At 41.7% G+C, this 13815-nt stretch overlaps 1 protein-coding gene across 1 annotated transcript; it reads right to left on the bottom strand.

The window, feature by feature from the left end:
- Positions 1-12140: 12140 nt before the first annotated feature.
- On the bottom strand, positions 12141-13106 carry LOC102959293 (olfactory receptor 52N2). The gene has a single exon (XM_007083133.1). The coding sequence runs from the start codon at positions 13104-13106 to the stop codon at positions 12141-12143; it is 966 nt and encodes a 321-aa protein (XP_007083195.1).
- Between the last annotated feature and the right edge of the window lie 709 nt (positions 13107-13815).

Here is a 13815-nt window from a genome sequence, read left to right as displayed (position 1 = left end):
AGAAAGATACGGGTTTAGAGTCATTGTGATGTCTGTATGTTTTATGCTTGTAGTGATGTCTCTGGTACTTTGTCTCACAGGATCCCCCTTAGGATCTCTTGTAGGGCTGGTTTCGTGGTGACAAATTCCTTCAGTTTTTGTTTGTTTGGGAAGACCTTTATCTCTCCTTCTATTCTAAATGACAGACTTGCTGGATAAAGGATTCTCGGCTGCATATTTTTTCTGTTTAGCACACTGTAGATATCGTGCCAAGCCTTTCTGGCCTGCCAAGTTTCAAAGGAGAGATCAGTCACGAGTCTTATAGGTCTCCCTTTATATGTGAGGGCACGTTTATCCCTTGCTGCTTTCAGAATTTTCTCTTTATCCTTGTTTTTGCCAGTTTCACTATGATATGTCGTGCAGAAGATCGATTCAAGTTACGTCTGAAGGGAGTTCTCTGTGCCTCTTGGATTTCAATGCCTTTTTCCTTCCCCAGTTCAGGGAAGTTGTCAGCTATAATTTCTTCAAGTACCCCTTCAGCACCTTTCCCTCTCTCTTCCTCCTCTGGGATACCAATTATGCGTATATTATTTCTTTTTAGTGTATCACTTAGTTCTCTAATTTTCCCCTCATACTCCTGGATTTTTTTATCTCTCTTTCTCTCAGCTTCCTCTTTTTCCATAACTTTATCTTCTAGTTCACCTATTCTCTCCTCTGCCTCTTCAATCCGAGCTGTCGTCGTTTCTATTTTGTTTTGTATTTCGTTTAAAGCGCTTTTCAGCTCCTCGTGACTGTTCCTTAGTCCCTTGATCTCTGTAGCAAGAGATTCTCTGCTGTCCTCTATACTGTTTTCAAGCCCAGTGATTAATTTTATGACTATTATTCCAAATTCACTTTCTGTTATATTATTTAAATCCTTTTTGATCAGTTCATTAGCTTTTGTTATTTCCTGGAGATTCTTCTGAGGGGAATTCTTCCATTTGGTCATTTTGGATAGTCCCTGGAGTGGTGAGGACCTGCAGGGCACTTCCCCTGTGCTGTGGTGTATAACTGGAGTTGGTGGGCGGGGCCACAGTCTGACCTGATGTCTGCCCCCAGCCCACCGCTGGGGCCACAGTCAGACTGGTGTGTGCTTTCTCTTCCCCTCTCCTAGGGGCAGGATTCACTGTGGGGTGGCGTGGCCCATCTGGGCTACTTGCACACTGCCAGGCTTGTGGTGCTGGGGATCTGGCATATTAGCTGGGGTGGGTAGGTAAGGTGCAGAGGGGCAGGAGGGGCAGGCTTGGCTCGCTTCTCCTTAGGTGATCCACTTTAGGAGGGTCCTGTGGCAGTGGGAGGGAGTGAGATCTACTGCCGGAGGTTTGGCTCCGCAGAAGCACAGAGTTGGGTGTTTGCACAGAGTGAGCAAGTTCCCTGGCAGGAACTGGTTCCCTTTGGGATTTTGGCTGGGGGATGGGCAGGGGAGATGGCGCTGGTGAGCGCCTTTGTTCCCCGCCAAGCTGAGCTCTGTCGTCCGGGGGCTCAGCAGCTCTCCCTCCCTTTGTCCTTCAGCCTTCCCGCTTTCCGAGCAGAGCTGTTAACTTATGACCTCCCAGACGCTAAGTCGCGCTTGCTGTCGGAACACAGTCCGTCCGGCCCCTCCACTTTTGCCAGCCAGACTCGGGGGCTCTGCTTGGCCGGCGGGCTGCCCCTCCGCCCCGGCTGCCTCCCGCCAGTGCGTGGAGCGCGCACCGACTCGCCGCCCTTCCTACCCTCTTCCGTGGGGCTCTCGTCTGCGCTTGGCTCCGGAGACTCCATTCTGCTAATTCTCTGGTGGTTTTCTGGGTTCTTTAGGCAGGTGTAGGTGGAATCTAAGTGATCAGCAGGACGCGCGGTGAGCCCAGCGTCCTCCTACGCCGCCATCTTCCCTCCAACCCCAGTTTCCCCTTTTTTTGAGGCAAGAAATAAATTCTTTTAGTGGAGACAGACTTCCCAGCCCAGCAATGGCATCATAGGAACCTATAAACAAACCTTGTTACACTGTTACCTTTTTATTTACTTCTTCACCTTTTACTTCCCAGAGCCCAAACCTCTGTTTCAATTCTCCCCAAACCTATTGTTTCTTTGTCTATAAAGTATAAAAGCTTCCTGCTCTGGTCATTTCTTCACTTCATTCTCTTGTGAAGGCTCCCATGTACATGTAAAAATTCAATAAAATGTGCATGCTTTTTTTATGCTAGACTCTCTATCAGTTTAATTTTCAGACCAGCCTAAAAAGAAACTTTTCCATCCCTACAAAACAAAATATATGATCACTATCTAGAACAAAAATTATAAGTTGGGGGTATACTTATTGGCATGAAAATGTTCATACTATGTTATAAAATAAAATGAGAGTTTCATAATTTACAGGATAACTATATGATAAGACATGTCATATATGGATCATTTTTTTTTTTGTCTAGTTGGCTCTTTGTCTACTTTCAGGTGGCAAATGAAATGTCCTTTTCTCAACTCTGAGTCTCCTACTCACGTTGTCTAGATTAAGTCCCTGATGAAATGCTTTCATTGCATCTATCATGTGACAGGCTATCACCCTGGATTTGAAACACATCAGTAAACAAATAAGGTAAAGATCTGTGGTCATGATACTAAAATCCTAAAGAGCAGAGTTGGGAAGGGCATCCAAGAAACAGTAACATAATGAATAGGTAAGATGTATCATAAAATAGAGGTGCCTGGGTGGCTCAGTCAGTTGAGCGTCTGATGTTGAATCAGGTCATGATCTCGCAGTTGATGAGTTTGAGCCATGTGTTGGGCTGTGTGCTGACAGCTCAGAGCCTGGAGCCTGCTTAGATTCTGTGTCTCTTGCTCTCTGCCCATCCCCTGCTCATGCTCTGTCTCTCTCTGCCTCAAAAATAAAATAAACATTAAAAAAAAGATGTATCGATATATTATCAAGATTGCAGTGGAGACAATGGTGGTTTAGGAGGACTCGGGGCTCACCTCATCCTGCTGATCACTTAGATTCCAACAACATCTGCCTAAACAACCCAGAAAACCACCAGAAGACTAGCAGAATGGACTCCGGAGCCAAGCATAGACAAGAGGCCCATGAAAGAGGGTAGGAAGGGTGGAGAGGCGGTGCATGCTACATAGACTGGCAGGAGGGAGCCAGGCTGTGGAGGGGCAGCCCGCCCGGCAAGGCAGAGCCCCCGAGTCTGGCTTGCAAAAGCAGAAGGGCCAGACTCCGTGAGTTCTGACAGCCAGCAGGACTTAACCTCAGGAGTGTTATAAGTCAACAGCTCTGCTTGGAGAGCGGGAGGGCAAGAGGACAATGGGAGGGAGAGCTGTTGAGCCCTGGAAGACAGAGCTCAGCTCCATGGGGAGCAAAGGCGCTGGCCAGTGCCATCTCCCTCTCCCATCTCCCAGCCGAAATCCGAAAGGGAACCATTTCCCGTCACCAAACTTGCTTGCACCATGCAAACACCCAGTGCTGTGCTTCTGTGGATCCCTCCCTCCCACGGGTCTGCCTCCCTCCCAGTGCTTCAGGGCCCCTCCAACAGGAGACCACCTAGGGCAAAGTGAGCTAAGCCTGGCCCTCCCACCCCTGTGCACCTTGTGGATCCACCCTGGCTAATAAGCCAGATCACATCAAAGCAGCACCACAAGCCTGACAGTGTGCAAGTAGCCCGGACAGGGGCCACACCACTCCACAGTGAGTCCTGCTCCTGGGAGAGGGAAAGATAAGGTACACACCAGTCTGACTGTGGCCCCAGCGGTGGGCTGGGGAGAGACACGGGGTCTGACTGCGGCCCCACCCACCAACACAAGTTACTCCAGACAGCACAGGAGAAGTGCTCTGCAGTTCGGCATCACCCCAGGGACTACCCAAAATGACAAAATGGAAGAAGTCTCCTCAAAAAAAAAATCCCGGGAAGTAGCGACAGCTAACGAATTGATCAAAATGATTTAAACAATATAATGGAATAAGAATTTAGAATAATAGTCATAAAATTAATCACTGGGCTTAAAAAAAGCATAGAGGACAGCAGAGAATCTATTGCTACAGAGATCAAGGGGCTAAGAAATAGTCATGAGAAGCCAAAAAATGCTATAAATGAGGTGAAAAATAAAATGGAGGCGGCCATAGCACAGATTGAAGAGACAGAGGAGAGAATAAGTGAATTAGAAGATAAAATTATGGAAAAAAGGGAAGCTGAGAAAAAGAGAGATAAAAAAAAATCCAGGAGTATGAGGGGAGAATGAGAGAACTAAGTGATGCAATCAAATGGAACAATATCCGTACAATAGGAATTTCAGAAGAGGAAGAGAGAGAGAAAGGGGCTGAAGGTGTACTTGAACAAATCATAGCTGGGAACTTCACTGATCTGGGGAAGAAAACAGGCATTGAAATCCAAGAGACACAGAGAACTCCCTTCAGACATAACTTGAATTGATCTTCTGCACTACATATCATAGTGAAACTGGCAAAATACAAGGATAAAGAGAAAGTTCTGAAAGAAGCTAGGGATAAGCAGGCTCTAACTTATAAAGGGAGACCCATAAGACTAGTGGCAGACCTATCTACTGAAACTCGGCAGGCCAGAAAGGAATGGAGGGAAATCTTCAGTGTGATGAACAGAAAAATATGCAGCCAAGAATCCTTTATCCAGCAAGTCTGTCATGCAGAAAAGGAGAGATAAAGGTCTTCCCAAACAAACAAAAACTGAAGGAATTCATCAACCACTAAACCAGCTGTACAAGAGATACTAAGGGGGACTCCGTGAGTGAAATGTTGCAAGGACCAGAAAGTACCAGAGACATCATTACAAGCATGAAACCTGCAGACATCACCATGACTCTAAACCCATATCTTTCAATAACAACACTGAATGGAATGGACTAAATGCTCCAACCAAAAGACATAGGGTATCAGAATGGATAAAAAACAAGACCCATCTATTCTCTGTCTTCAAGAGACTCATTTTAGACCTGAGGACACCTTCAGATTGAAAGTGAGGGGATGAAGAACTATCATGCTACTGGAAGTCAAAAGAAAGCTGGAGTAGCCATACATATATCAGACAAACTAGACTTTAAATTAAAGGTTGTAACAAGAGATGAAGAAGGGCATTATATAATAATTACAGGGTCTATCCATCAGGAAGAGCTAACAATTATAAATGTCTATGCGCCGAATATTGGAGCCCCCAAATATGTAAAAGAATTAACCACAACCGTAAGCAACCTTATTAATAAGAGTGTGGTAGTTGCAGGGGACTTTGATACTCAACTTACAACAATGGATAGATCATCTAGACACAGGATCAATAAAGAAACAAGGGCCCTGAATGATACATTGGATCAGATGGACTTGACAGATATATTTAGAAGTCTGCATCCCAAAGCGACAGAATATACTTTCTTCTCGAGTGCACATGGAACATTCTCCAGCATAAACCACATACTGGGTCACAAAACAGCCCTTAATAAATATAAAGTAATTGGGATCATACCATGCTCACAATGCTATGAAATTTGAAATAAACCATAGGAAAAAGTCTGGAAAACCTTCAAAAGATGGAGGTTAAGGAATGAAAGAATGAATGGGTCAATGGGGGCAATTAGAGAAGAAATTAAAAAATATATGGAAACAAATGAAAATGAAAATACAACAATCCAAACGCTTTGGGATGCAGCGAAGGCAGCCCTGAGAGGAAAATACATTGCAGTCCAGGCCTATGTCAAGAAACAAGAAATATCCCAAATACAAAATCTAATAGCACACCTAAAGGAAATAGAAGCAGAACAGCAAAGACACCCCAAACCCAGCAGAAGAAGAGAAATAATAAAGATCAGAGGAGAAATAAACAATATAGAATCTAAAAAAACTGTAGAGTAGATCAATGAAACCAAGAGTTGGTTTTTTGAAAAAATAAACAAAATTGGCAAACCTCTAGCCAGGCTTCTCACAAAGACAGGGAGATGACCCAAACAGATAAAATCATAAATGAAAATGGAATGATTACAACCAATCCCTCAGAAATACAAGCAATTATCAGGGAATTCTATGAAAAATTATATGCCAACAAACTGGACAACCTGGAAGAAATGGACAAATTCCTAAACACCCACACACTTCCAAAACTCAAACAGGAAGATAGAAAATTTGAACAGACCATAACCAGTGAAGAAATTGAATCAGTTATCAAAAATCTCCCAACAAATAAGAGTCTAGGACCAGATGGCTTCTCAGGGGAATTCTAGAAGACATGTAAAGCAGAGATAATACCTATCCTTCTCAAGCTGTTCCAAAAACTAGAAAGGGAAGGAGAACTTCCAGACTCATTCTATGAAGCCAGCATTACTTAGATTCCTAAACCAGACAGAGACCCAGCAAAAAAAGAGAACTACAGGCCAATATCCCTGATGAATATGGATGCAAAAATTCTCAGCAAGATATTAGCAAATCAAAATCAACAGCATATAAAAAGAATTATTCACCATGATCAAGTGGGATTCATTCCTGGGCTGCAGGGCTGATTCAACATTTGCAAATCGATCCATGTGATACATCACATTAATAACAGAAAAGAAAAGAACCATATGATCGTGCCAATCGCTGCAGAAAAAGCATTTGACAAAATTCAGCATCCTTTCTTAATAAAAACCCTCAAGAAAGTCTGGATAGAAGGAACATACTTAAACATCATAAAAGCCATTTATGAAAAGCCGACAGCTAATATCATCCTCAATGGGGAAAAACTGAGAGCTTTTCCCGTGAGATCAGGAACACGACAGGGATGTCTACTCTCACTGCTGTTGTTTAACATAGTGTTGGAAGTGCTAGCATCAGCAGACAACAAAAGGAAGTCAAGGGCATCAAAATTACCAAAGATGAAGTCAAGCTTTCACTTTTTGCAGATGACGTGATATTATACATGGAAAACCAGAAAAGTCTGCTAGAACTGATACATGAATTCAGCAAAGTCGCAGGATACAGAATTAATGTACAGAAATCAGTTGCGTTAGTGTATTCTTATACACTAATAATGAACCAACAGAAAGACAAATAAAGAAACTGGTCCCATTCACAATTGCACCAAGAATCATAAAATACCTAGGAATAAACCTAACCAAAGATGTACAAGATCAGTATGCTGAAAACTATAGAAAGCTTATGAAGGAAATTGAAGAAGATATAAAGAAATGGAAAAACATTCCATGCTCATGGTTTGGAAGAATAAATATTGTTAAAATGTCAATACTACCCAAAGCAATCTACACATTCAATGCAATCCCAATCAAAATTGCACCAGCATTCTTCTCGAAGCTAGAACAAGCAATCCTAAAATTTGTATGGAACCACAAAAGGCCCCGAATAGCCACAGTAATATTGAAGAAGAAGACCAAAGCGGGAGGCATCACAATCCCAGAATTTATCCTCTAACTAAAAACAAAGCTGTAATCATCAAGACAGCATGGTTTTGGCACAAAAACAGATACATAGACAATGGAATAGAATAGAGACTCCAGAATTAGACCCACAAAAGTATGGCCAACTAATCTTTGACAAAGCAGGAAAGAATATCCAATGGACAAAAGACAGTCTCTTTAACAAATGGTGCTGGGAGAACTGGACAGCAACATGCACAAGGATGAAACTAGACCACTTTCTTACACCATTCACAAAAATAAACTCAAAATGGATGAAGGACCTGAATGTGAGACAGGAAACCATCAAAACCCTAGAGGAGAAAGCAGGAAAAAAACCTCTCTGACCTCAGCCGCAGCAATTTCTTATTTGACACATCCCTAAAGGCAAGGGAATTAAAAGCAAAAATGAACTATTGGGACTTCATCAAGATAAAAAGTTTCTGCACAGCAAAGGAAACAATCAAGAAAACTAAAAGGCAACCAACAGAATGGGAAAAGATATTTTCAAATGACATGTCAGACAAAGGGCTAGTATCCAAAATCTATAGAGAACTCACCAAACTCCACACCCAAAAAACAAATAATCTAGTGAAGTAATGAGCAGAAGACATGAATAGACACTTCTCTAAAAAGACATCCAGATGGCCAATAGGCACATGAAAAGATGCTCAATGTCACTCCTCATCAGGGAAATACAAATCAAAACCACACTGAGATATCACCTCATGCCAGTCAGAGTGGCTAAAATGAACAAATCAGGAGACTATAGATGCTGGAGAGGATGTGGAGAAACAGGAACCCTCTTGCACTGTTGGTGGGAATGCACACTGATGCAGCCGCTCTGGAAAACAGTGTGGAGGTTCCTCAAAAAATTAAAAATAGATCTACCCTATGACCCAGCTGTAGCACTGGTAGGAATTTACCCAAGGGATAGAGGAGTGCTGATGCATAGGGGCACTTGTACCCCAATGTTTATAGCTGCACTTTCAACAATAGCCAAATTATGGAAAGAGCCTAAACGTCCATCAACTGATGAATACATGAAGAAATTGTGGTTTATATACACAATGGAATAGTACGTGGTAATGAGAATGAAATATGGCCTTTTGTAGCAACGTGGATGGAACTGGAGAGTGTGATGCTAAGTGAAATAAGTCATACAGAAAAAGACAGATACCATATGTTTCACTCTTATGTGGATGCTGAGAAACTTAACAGAAGACCATGGGGGAGGGAAAGGAAGAAAAAAAAAGTTAGAGAGGGAGGGAGCCAAAGCATAAGAGACTCTTAAAAACTGAGAACAATCTGAGGGTTGATGGGGAGTGGGAGGGAGGGGAGGATGGGTGATGGGTATTGAGGAGGGCACCTGTTGGGATGAGCCCTGGGTGTTGTATGGAAACCAATTTGACAATAAATTTCATATTTAAAAATAAATAAAAATTTTAAAAAATGTATCTTAAAATAGAACTACCACTATAAAAAATGAGAGCAAGGTAAAGAAAATCAGGAGTACTAGGCAACACTTGCAAATATGGTCTTCGGGTCATCTTTGATTTGGTCCCATTGGAACAAGGAATTGATATTTACATTCACGGTGGGAGCAAGTCCAGAAGTTTCAATGTGAAGTATTTACTTGCAAAAATTTGTCCTCAGGCTCTTTGTAGCAGTCATCTGTCAGAGTGAACCAGAAAAGAGGCAATAATAATGTTTGCTCATGACACTGTCCTGTGAGGCACCTTGAAGAATCTGATGTCGGGCCTCTGTATTTTAGTATGTCATTTTGTCCAAAAAAATATAAAATAAATCATTTGAGGTAGTGCAGGGTCATCACGGGACTTTTCACCATCCCAGTCATAAAGAGTGAGCCACAAACCCTTAAGTTTTTAATCTCTTGGAGAAACCACACAGTACATTATAGACATTACAATCAAAGACTCTGGAACCAAATGGCCTGAGTTTAAATCCATGCTCTGTCTCTTACTGGGTATGTGGCTTTCATTTAGTCATTTAACCTCTCTGTGCCTCAGTTTGTTTATCTGTAAACTGGGCATAAAACAGCATCATTCTGATAGTTGTTTTTAGGATCAAATATGTATACAATTCTTGGAAAAGTACGTGGAAAATAAATGCTGGGTATGTTTCTTGCTGTTCTTACTATTTTCTTGAAAGCCATTTTTCTGTGGGGTCAAGCTGTCAACCCTTTGACAGAAAGTAACTCAGGAGGAATACATAAGGAATCTTCCCTTGGCCGGAATGACTCAAATGCTGGGAAGCTCTTGTGGGGTGCTGAAGAAGTGAGTAGAAATTGAGAAATGGACTTTCTAGGAATGAGAGAAGAACTTTGGAGAAGGAAGAAAGAGCAAGACAGGCTTAAGAGGCAGAGGTTATGTTGGAGATCTGAGGAGTCCAGGCAAGTGACAAATGAGGCTGTAACTGCTTTTGGGTCAAGGGCAATTCTAAGAACTTGGTATCTCTCAAAGTTGAAGAGCAGCGGCTGGCCTACTGAGATCATGCTGAAACTCATAGGGCACTTCCGGGTGGTGCCTCCATCTGCCTTTCCAACCCAGTCTTTTGCTCCTCCTTCTTTCTTGTTTATCTCCTGTCACCGTGAAACATCTCTAGGCTCAGAATGGCGATGATTGTGTAGCCTATTTTGCATTTTTAAAAATAATAATCCCCATCCACTCTTTCTTTTAAAATACACACATATCAAGACTCAGCTCATCTAGTGCCTTCTCTGTAAAATCTTTACCTACCATCCCTAATGGCCGTTGATAAGCATTTAATTTTCATGAATTTTGTAATAATGTTTTTGTACAATGACCTTGTTACCATTTTAAAATAATGATTCAACTGCATTTTATGTCTTCTACTAGACTAGAAATGCATTAGTGTTCTTGTATTCTTTTATATTTTTCGGTGCATAACATGGAGTCAGTCACATAGAAGGTATCCAGAAAACCTTGTTGGCTGATTTTGATGACATGTTTGGGAGATAAAATAAAATTGATTTTCTACTGCCTATATAATTGGAAAGATTTCTCCTCAAACTACGATGTTCAGAAGGAATCAGAGTTGAAACACATAGGTTATAATAAAAACAGCAATCTCAGTATAACTTATTAAGTAGTTAGTATATATTAGAAATTATACTAAAGTTTTGTTTTTGTTTTTTGTTTTTTGTTTTTTACATTAGAGCATTTAACCAGACAGATAAATTTTTGTGGTATGTTTTTCCCACAATCAATAAAAAGTATAGAAGCTGAAATTTAGAGAGATTAAAATAGCCTGTTAAAGTCTAATGACTAGAAATTAAGACACAAGATTTAAATTTTGGGACTATCTGAATACAAAATTCATGTTTCCCCCACTCTTCCCTACCAACTTTTCTTCTTTCCATACTGCATAAATTTTTATCACACCTCTTCTTTCTTTCACTTACGATTCCTCTTGTGCATACTTGGCCAGAGCCTAGCTTCTGAGCACCCTGAGGCAAGGGGTGGTCTCATCTTCATGAAAACTAAGGTATGACAAATAATATGACCTAAATAAGTTTCTCAAAAAATTAATGAATTAGTGAATGAATTATAACACATACTAGCAATTAATTCATTGCTTTTGTCTGTTTCGCTAAAAGATCAAAATTATATATCATAAGCACATCCTAAATGGAGGTTTAACTGTTGAAATGGGGGAAAAAATAACTCCTAGACATGTCTTGAATAAAATATAGGGTATTTTTAAAAAATCATTTATCCAGGGGTGCCTGGGACTCAGTCGGTTAAGTGTCTGACTTTGGCTCAGGTCATGATCTCACAGTCTGTGAATTTGAGCACCGCGTCAGGCTCTGTGCTGACAGCTCAGAGCCTGGAGCCTGTTTCAGATTCTGTGTTTCCCTCTCTCTCTGACCCTCCCCTGTTTGTGCTCTGTCTCTCTATGTCTCAAAAATAAATAAACGTTAAAAAATTTTTTAAAATCATTTATCCAATAATTAAAATTGGATTTACCCAATTTTAGATGAGAGAAAACATCTAAATCCAGCTTGTCTTTAAAATACTGGAGGATATGGGGTGCCTGGGTGGCTCAGTCGGTTAAGCGTCCGACTTCAGCTCAGGTCACGATCTCGCGGTCCGCAAGTTCGAGCCCCGCGTCGGGCTCTGGGCTGATGGCTCAGAGCCTGGAGCCTGCTTCCGATTCTGTGTCTCCCTCTCTCTCTGCCCCTCCCCCGTTCATGCTGTGTCTCTCTCTGTCTCAAAAATAAATAGACGTTAAAAAAAAATTAAAAAAATAAAATAAATAAAATAAATAAAATAAAATACTGGAGGTTATTGCAACACTGGGCCTATTACCCATTGCAATAACATGCTTGATTTGTGTAAATTTGTTCTTTACAGAGAGCACATCCTTGCTCCCCATCACTCCCCATAGCCTCCACTTCTCTCACACAATAGAACTTTGACACCAGGTCTGCATCAGTCATCTTACTACCTGCCAGTTCTCACTAGACATATGAGTCTGTAAACCCTATGTAAAACATAAAACTTGTAAAGAATGGGTATATAATTTTTTATTCTGCATTCTCTTCCTAGACAGATCTTTACAGGAGAAATGTTTCATAGTATATATTTGCAAAGCCTTCAGAGAATCTACGTATTAGAGGGACTCATGTGTTTAATACCATTTTAGTCACTTTTTTTTATCCCCCCCCCCCCACCTACTAAGCAATATGTATATTTTCCAATTCATTTGTCTTGAGTAAAGACAACCTTGTCTCCAAGTAAAAACTTGAACACACCTTCTCGGATCTGCTTGGTCTTGACTCCATAAACAATAGGGTTCATTGTAGGAGGTAGGAGCAGGTAAAGGTTGGCTACAATGATGTGAATGTGGTGGGGGATATTGTGTCCTCCAAAACGGTGGGCAAAAAAAGTGAAAAAAGCTGGAACATAAGTGATCACAATGGCACATATGTGGGATGTACAGGTGCTAAAGGCTTTGTGACGAGCATCTGCAGATGACAGGCTCACTACCGCTCTCAATATCATAGTGTAAGACACAGAAATACAGCAGATGTCAAACACGCCAATAAGGAGAGCAACCATCAGACCATAGACAGCATTGACCTCGAAATTGCCACAGGACACCTTGGCCACAGACATATGATCACAGTAGGTATGGGGAATGAAGTTGCCCCGGCAATAGGGCAGACGCTTGGTGAGGAAAGTGAATGGGATAATGAGCAGCACACCCCTCAGGAAGGTGGCAAGACCGGTCTTGGCGATGACAGGGTTGGTGAGGATGATGGAATAACGTAAGGGGTAGCAGATGGCCACATAGCGGTCCAGGGCCATGAGCATGAGCACCCCAGACTCCATCCCAGTCAGCATGTGGACGAAAAACATCTGAGTCAGGCAGGCATCAAAGTCAATCTCCTTGAGGTTGAACCAGAATATGCACAGCATATTGGGTACAGTGGTGGTGCACAGGGTGACATCTGTGAAGGAGAGCAGGGCCAGGAAGTAGTACATGGGCCGGTGCAGGGCATCCTCATGGCTGATTAGGTAGATGAGCCCGCAGTTCCCCACGACAGCGATGACGTACATGAAGCAGAATGGCAGGGAGATCCAGGTGTGTGCAGCTTCCAGCCCAGGAATCCCATTCAAGATAAAGAATCCCGGGGTCAGGCTGGAGCTGTTTTCCCCGCACATGACTGTGGAGAAGAGGAGAGCATTTTATGCTCTTTATCAGCATTTGCTTTCTGCATAGGAGAGAGAGAGGTGGGCTTAGAAACCACATAAGAGGGAGTAGTTCAGGTAATAATACTCACAAATGCCATGAACCTTGTCATGGTAGCAGCTTGTTATTTTTTTCCTCTACTCTAGCAAGACAGTCTTTGAACTGTGGTGTCTAAAAATAACTAAACAGTACTACTTGGAGGCTCATTGAATATTTTGTCTAAGTATCTACCCTCACTTTCTAAAGTTCCAGCACACCTCTTATATTCCTCCACATTCTGTGAACTGGGCCATAATTGTCTTCCAATATGCCACTTTTATTCTCTCCTCTCAGATTCTTTCTGAGTCTTGTCACTATGATCATGTGAGTATGTTTCGAGGATCACCCTAATCCGACTAGTTCTTATCAACAGGACTTTTGTCCTGCCTTGAAGATTATGAAGAAAGCTAATGATCCAGGTAAAGTCTTCCCATAATGTTCCCTATAACGTGCTTAAGGTAACACATTTTAGATACTCAATAAAAATATATATGAGCAAATGATTGTTTGAATTAGTAAGAACTTAGTATCTGATATCAATATCATGCTTTCTTACACAATGAAATTTCAAAGGAAGTTCTTGAGAAGAAACAAAGCACTTCTGCTTCTAAATCATTAGCAAGTTTTATGGAATTTTTGTAA

Source organism: Panthera tigris, chromosome D1, assembly GCF_018350195.1.
Source record: "Panthera tigris isolate Pti1 chromosome D1, P.tigris_Pti1_mat1.1, whole genome shotgun sequence".
Classification (NCBI taxonomy): Eukaryota; Metazoa; Chordata; class Mammalia; order Carnivora; family Felidae; genus Panthera; species Panthera tigris.
The sequence above is the reverse complement of the archived record's forward strand: the minus strand, read 5'-3'. Positions and strand labels throughout refer to the sequence as shown.

What these genes read in the sequence shown, in the direction of transcription:
- LOC102959293 (XM_007083133.1), bottom strand. Translation starts at nt 13,106, where the DNA reads ATGTGCGGGGAAAACAGCTCCAGCCTGACCCCGGGATTCTTTATCTTG.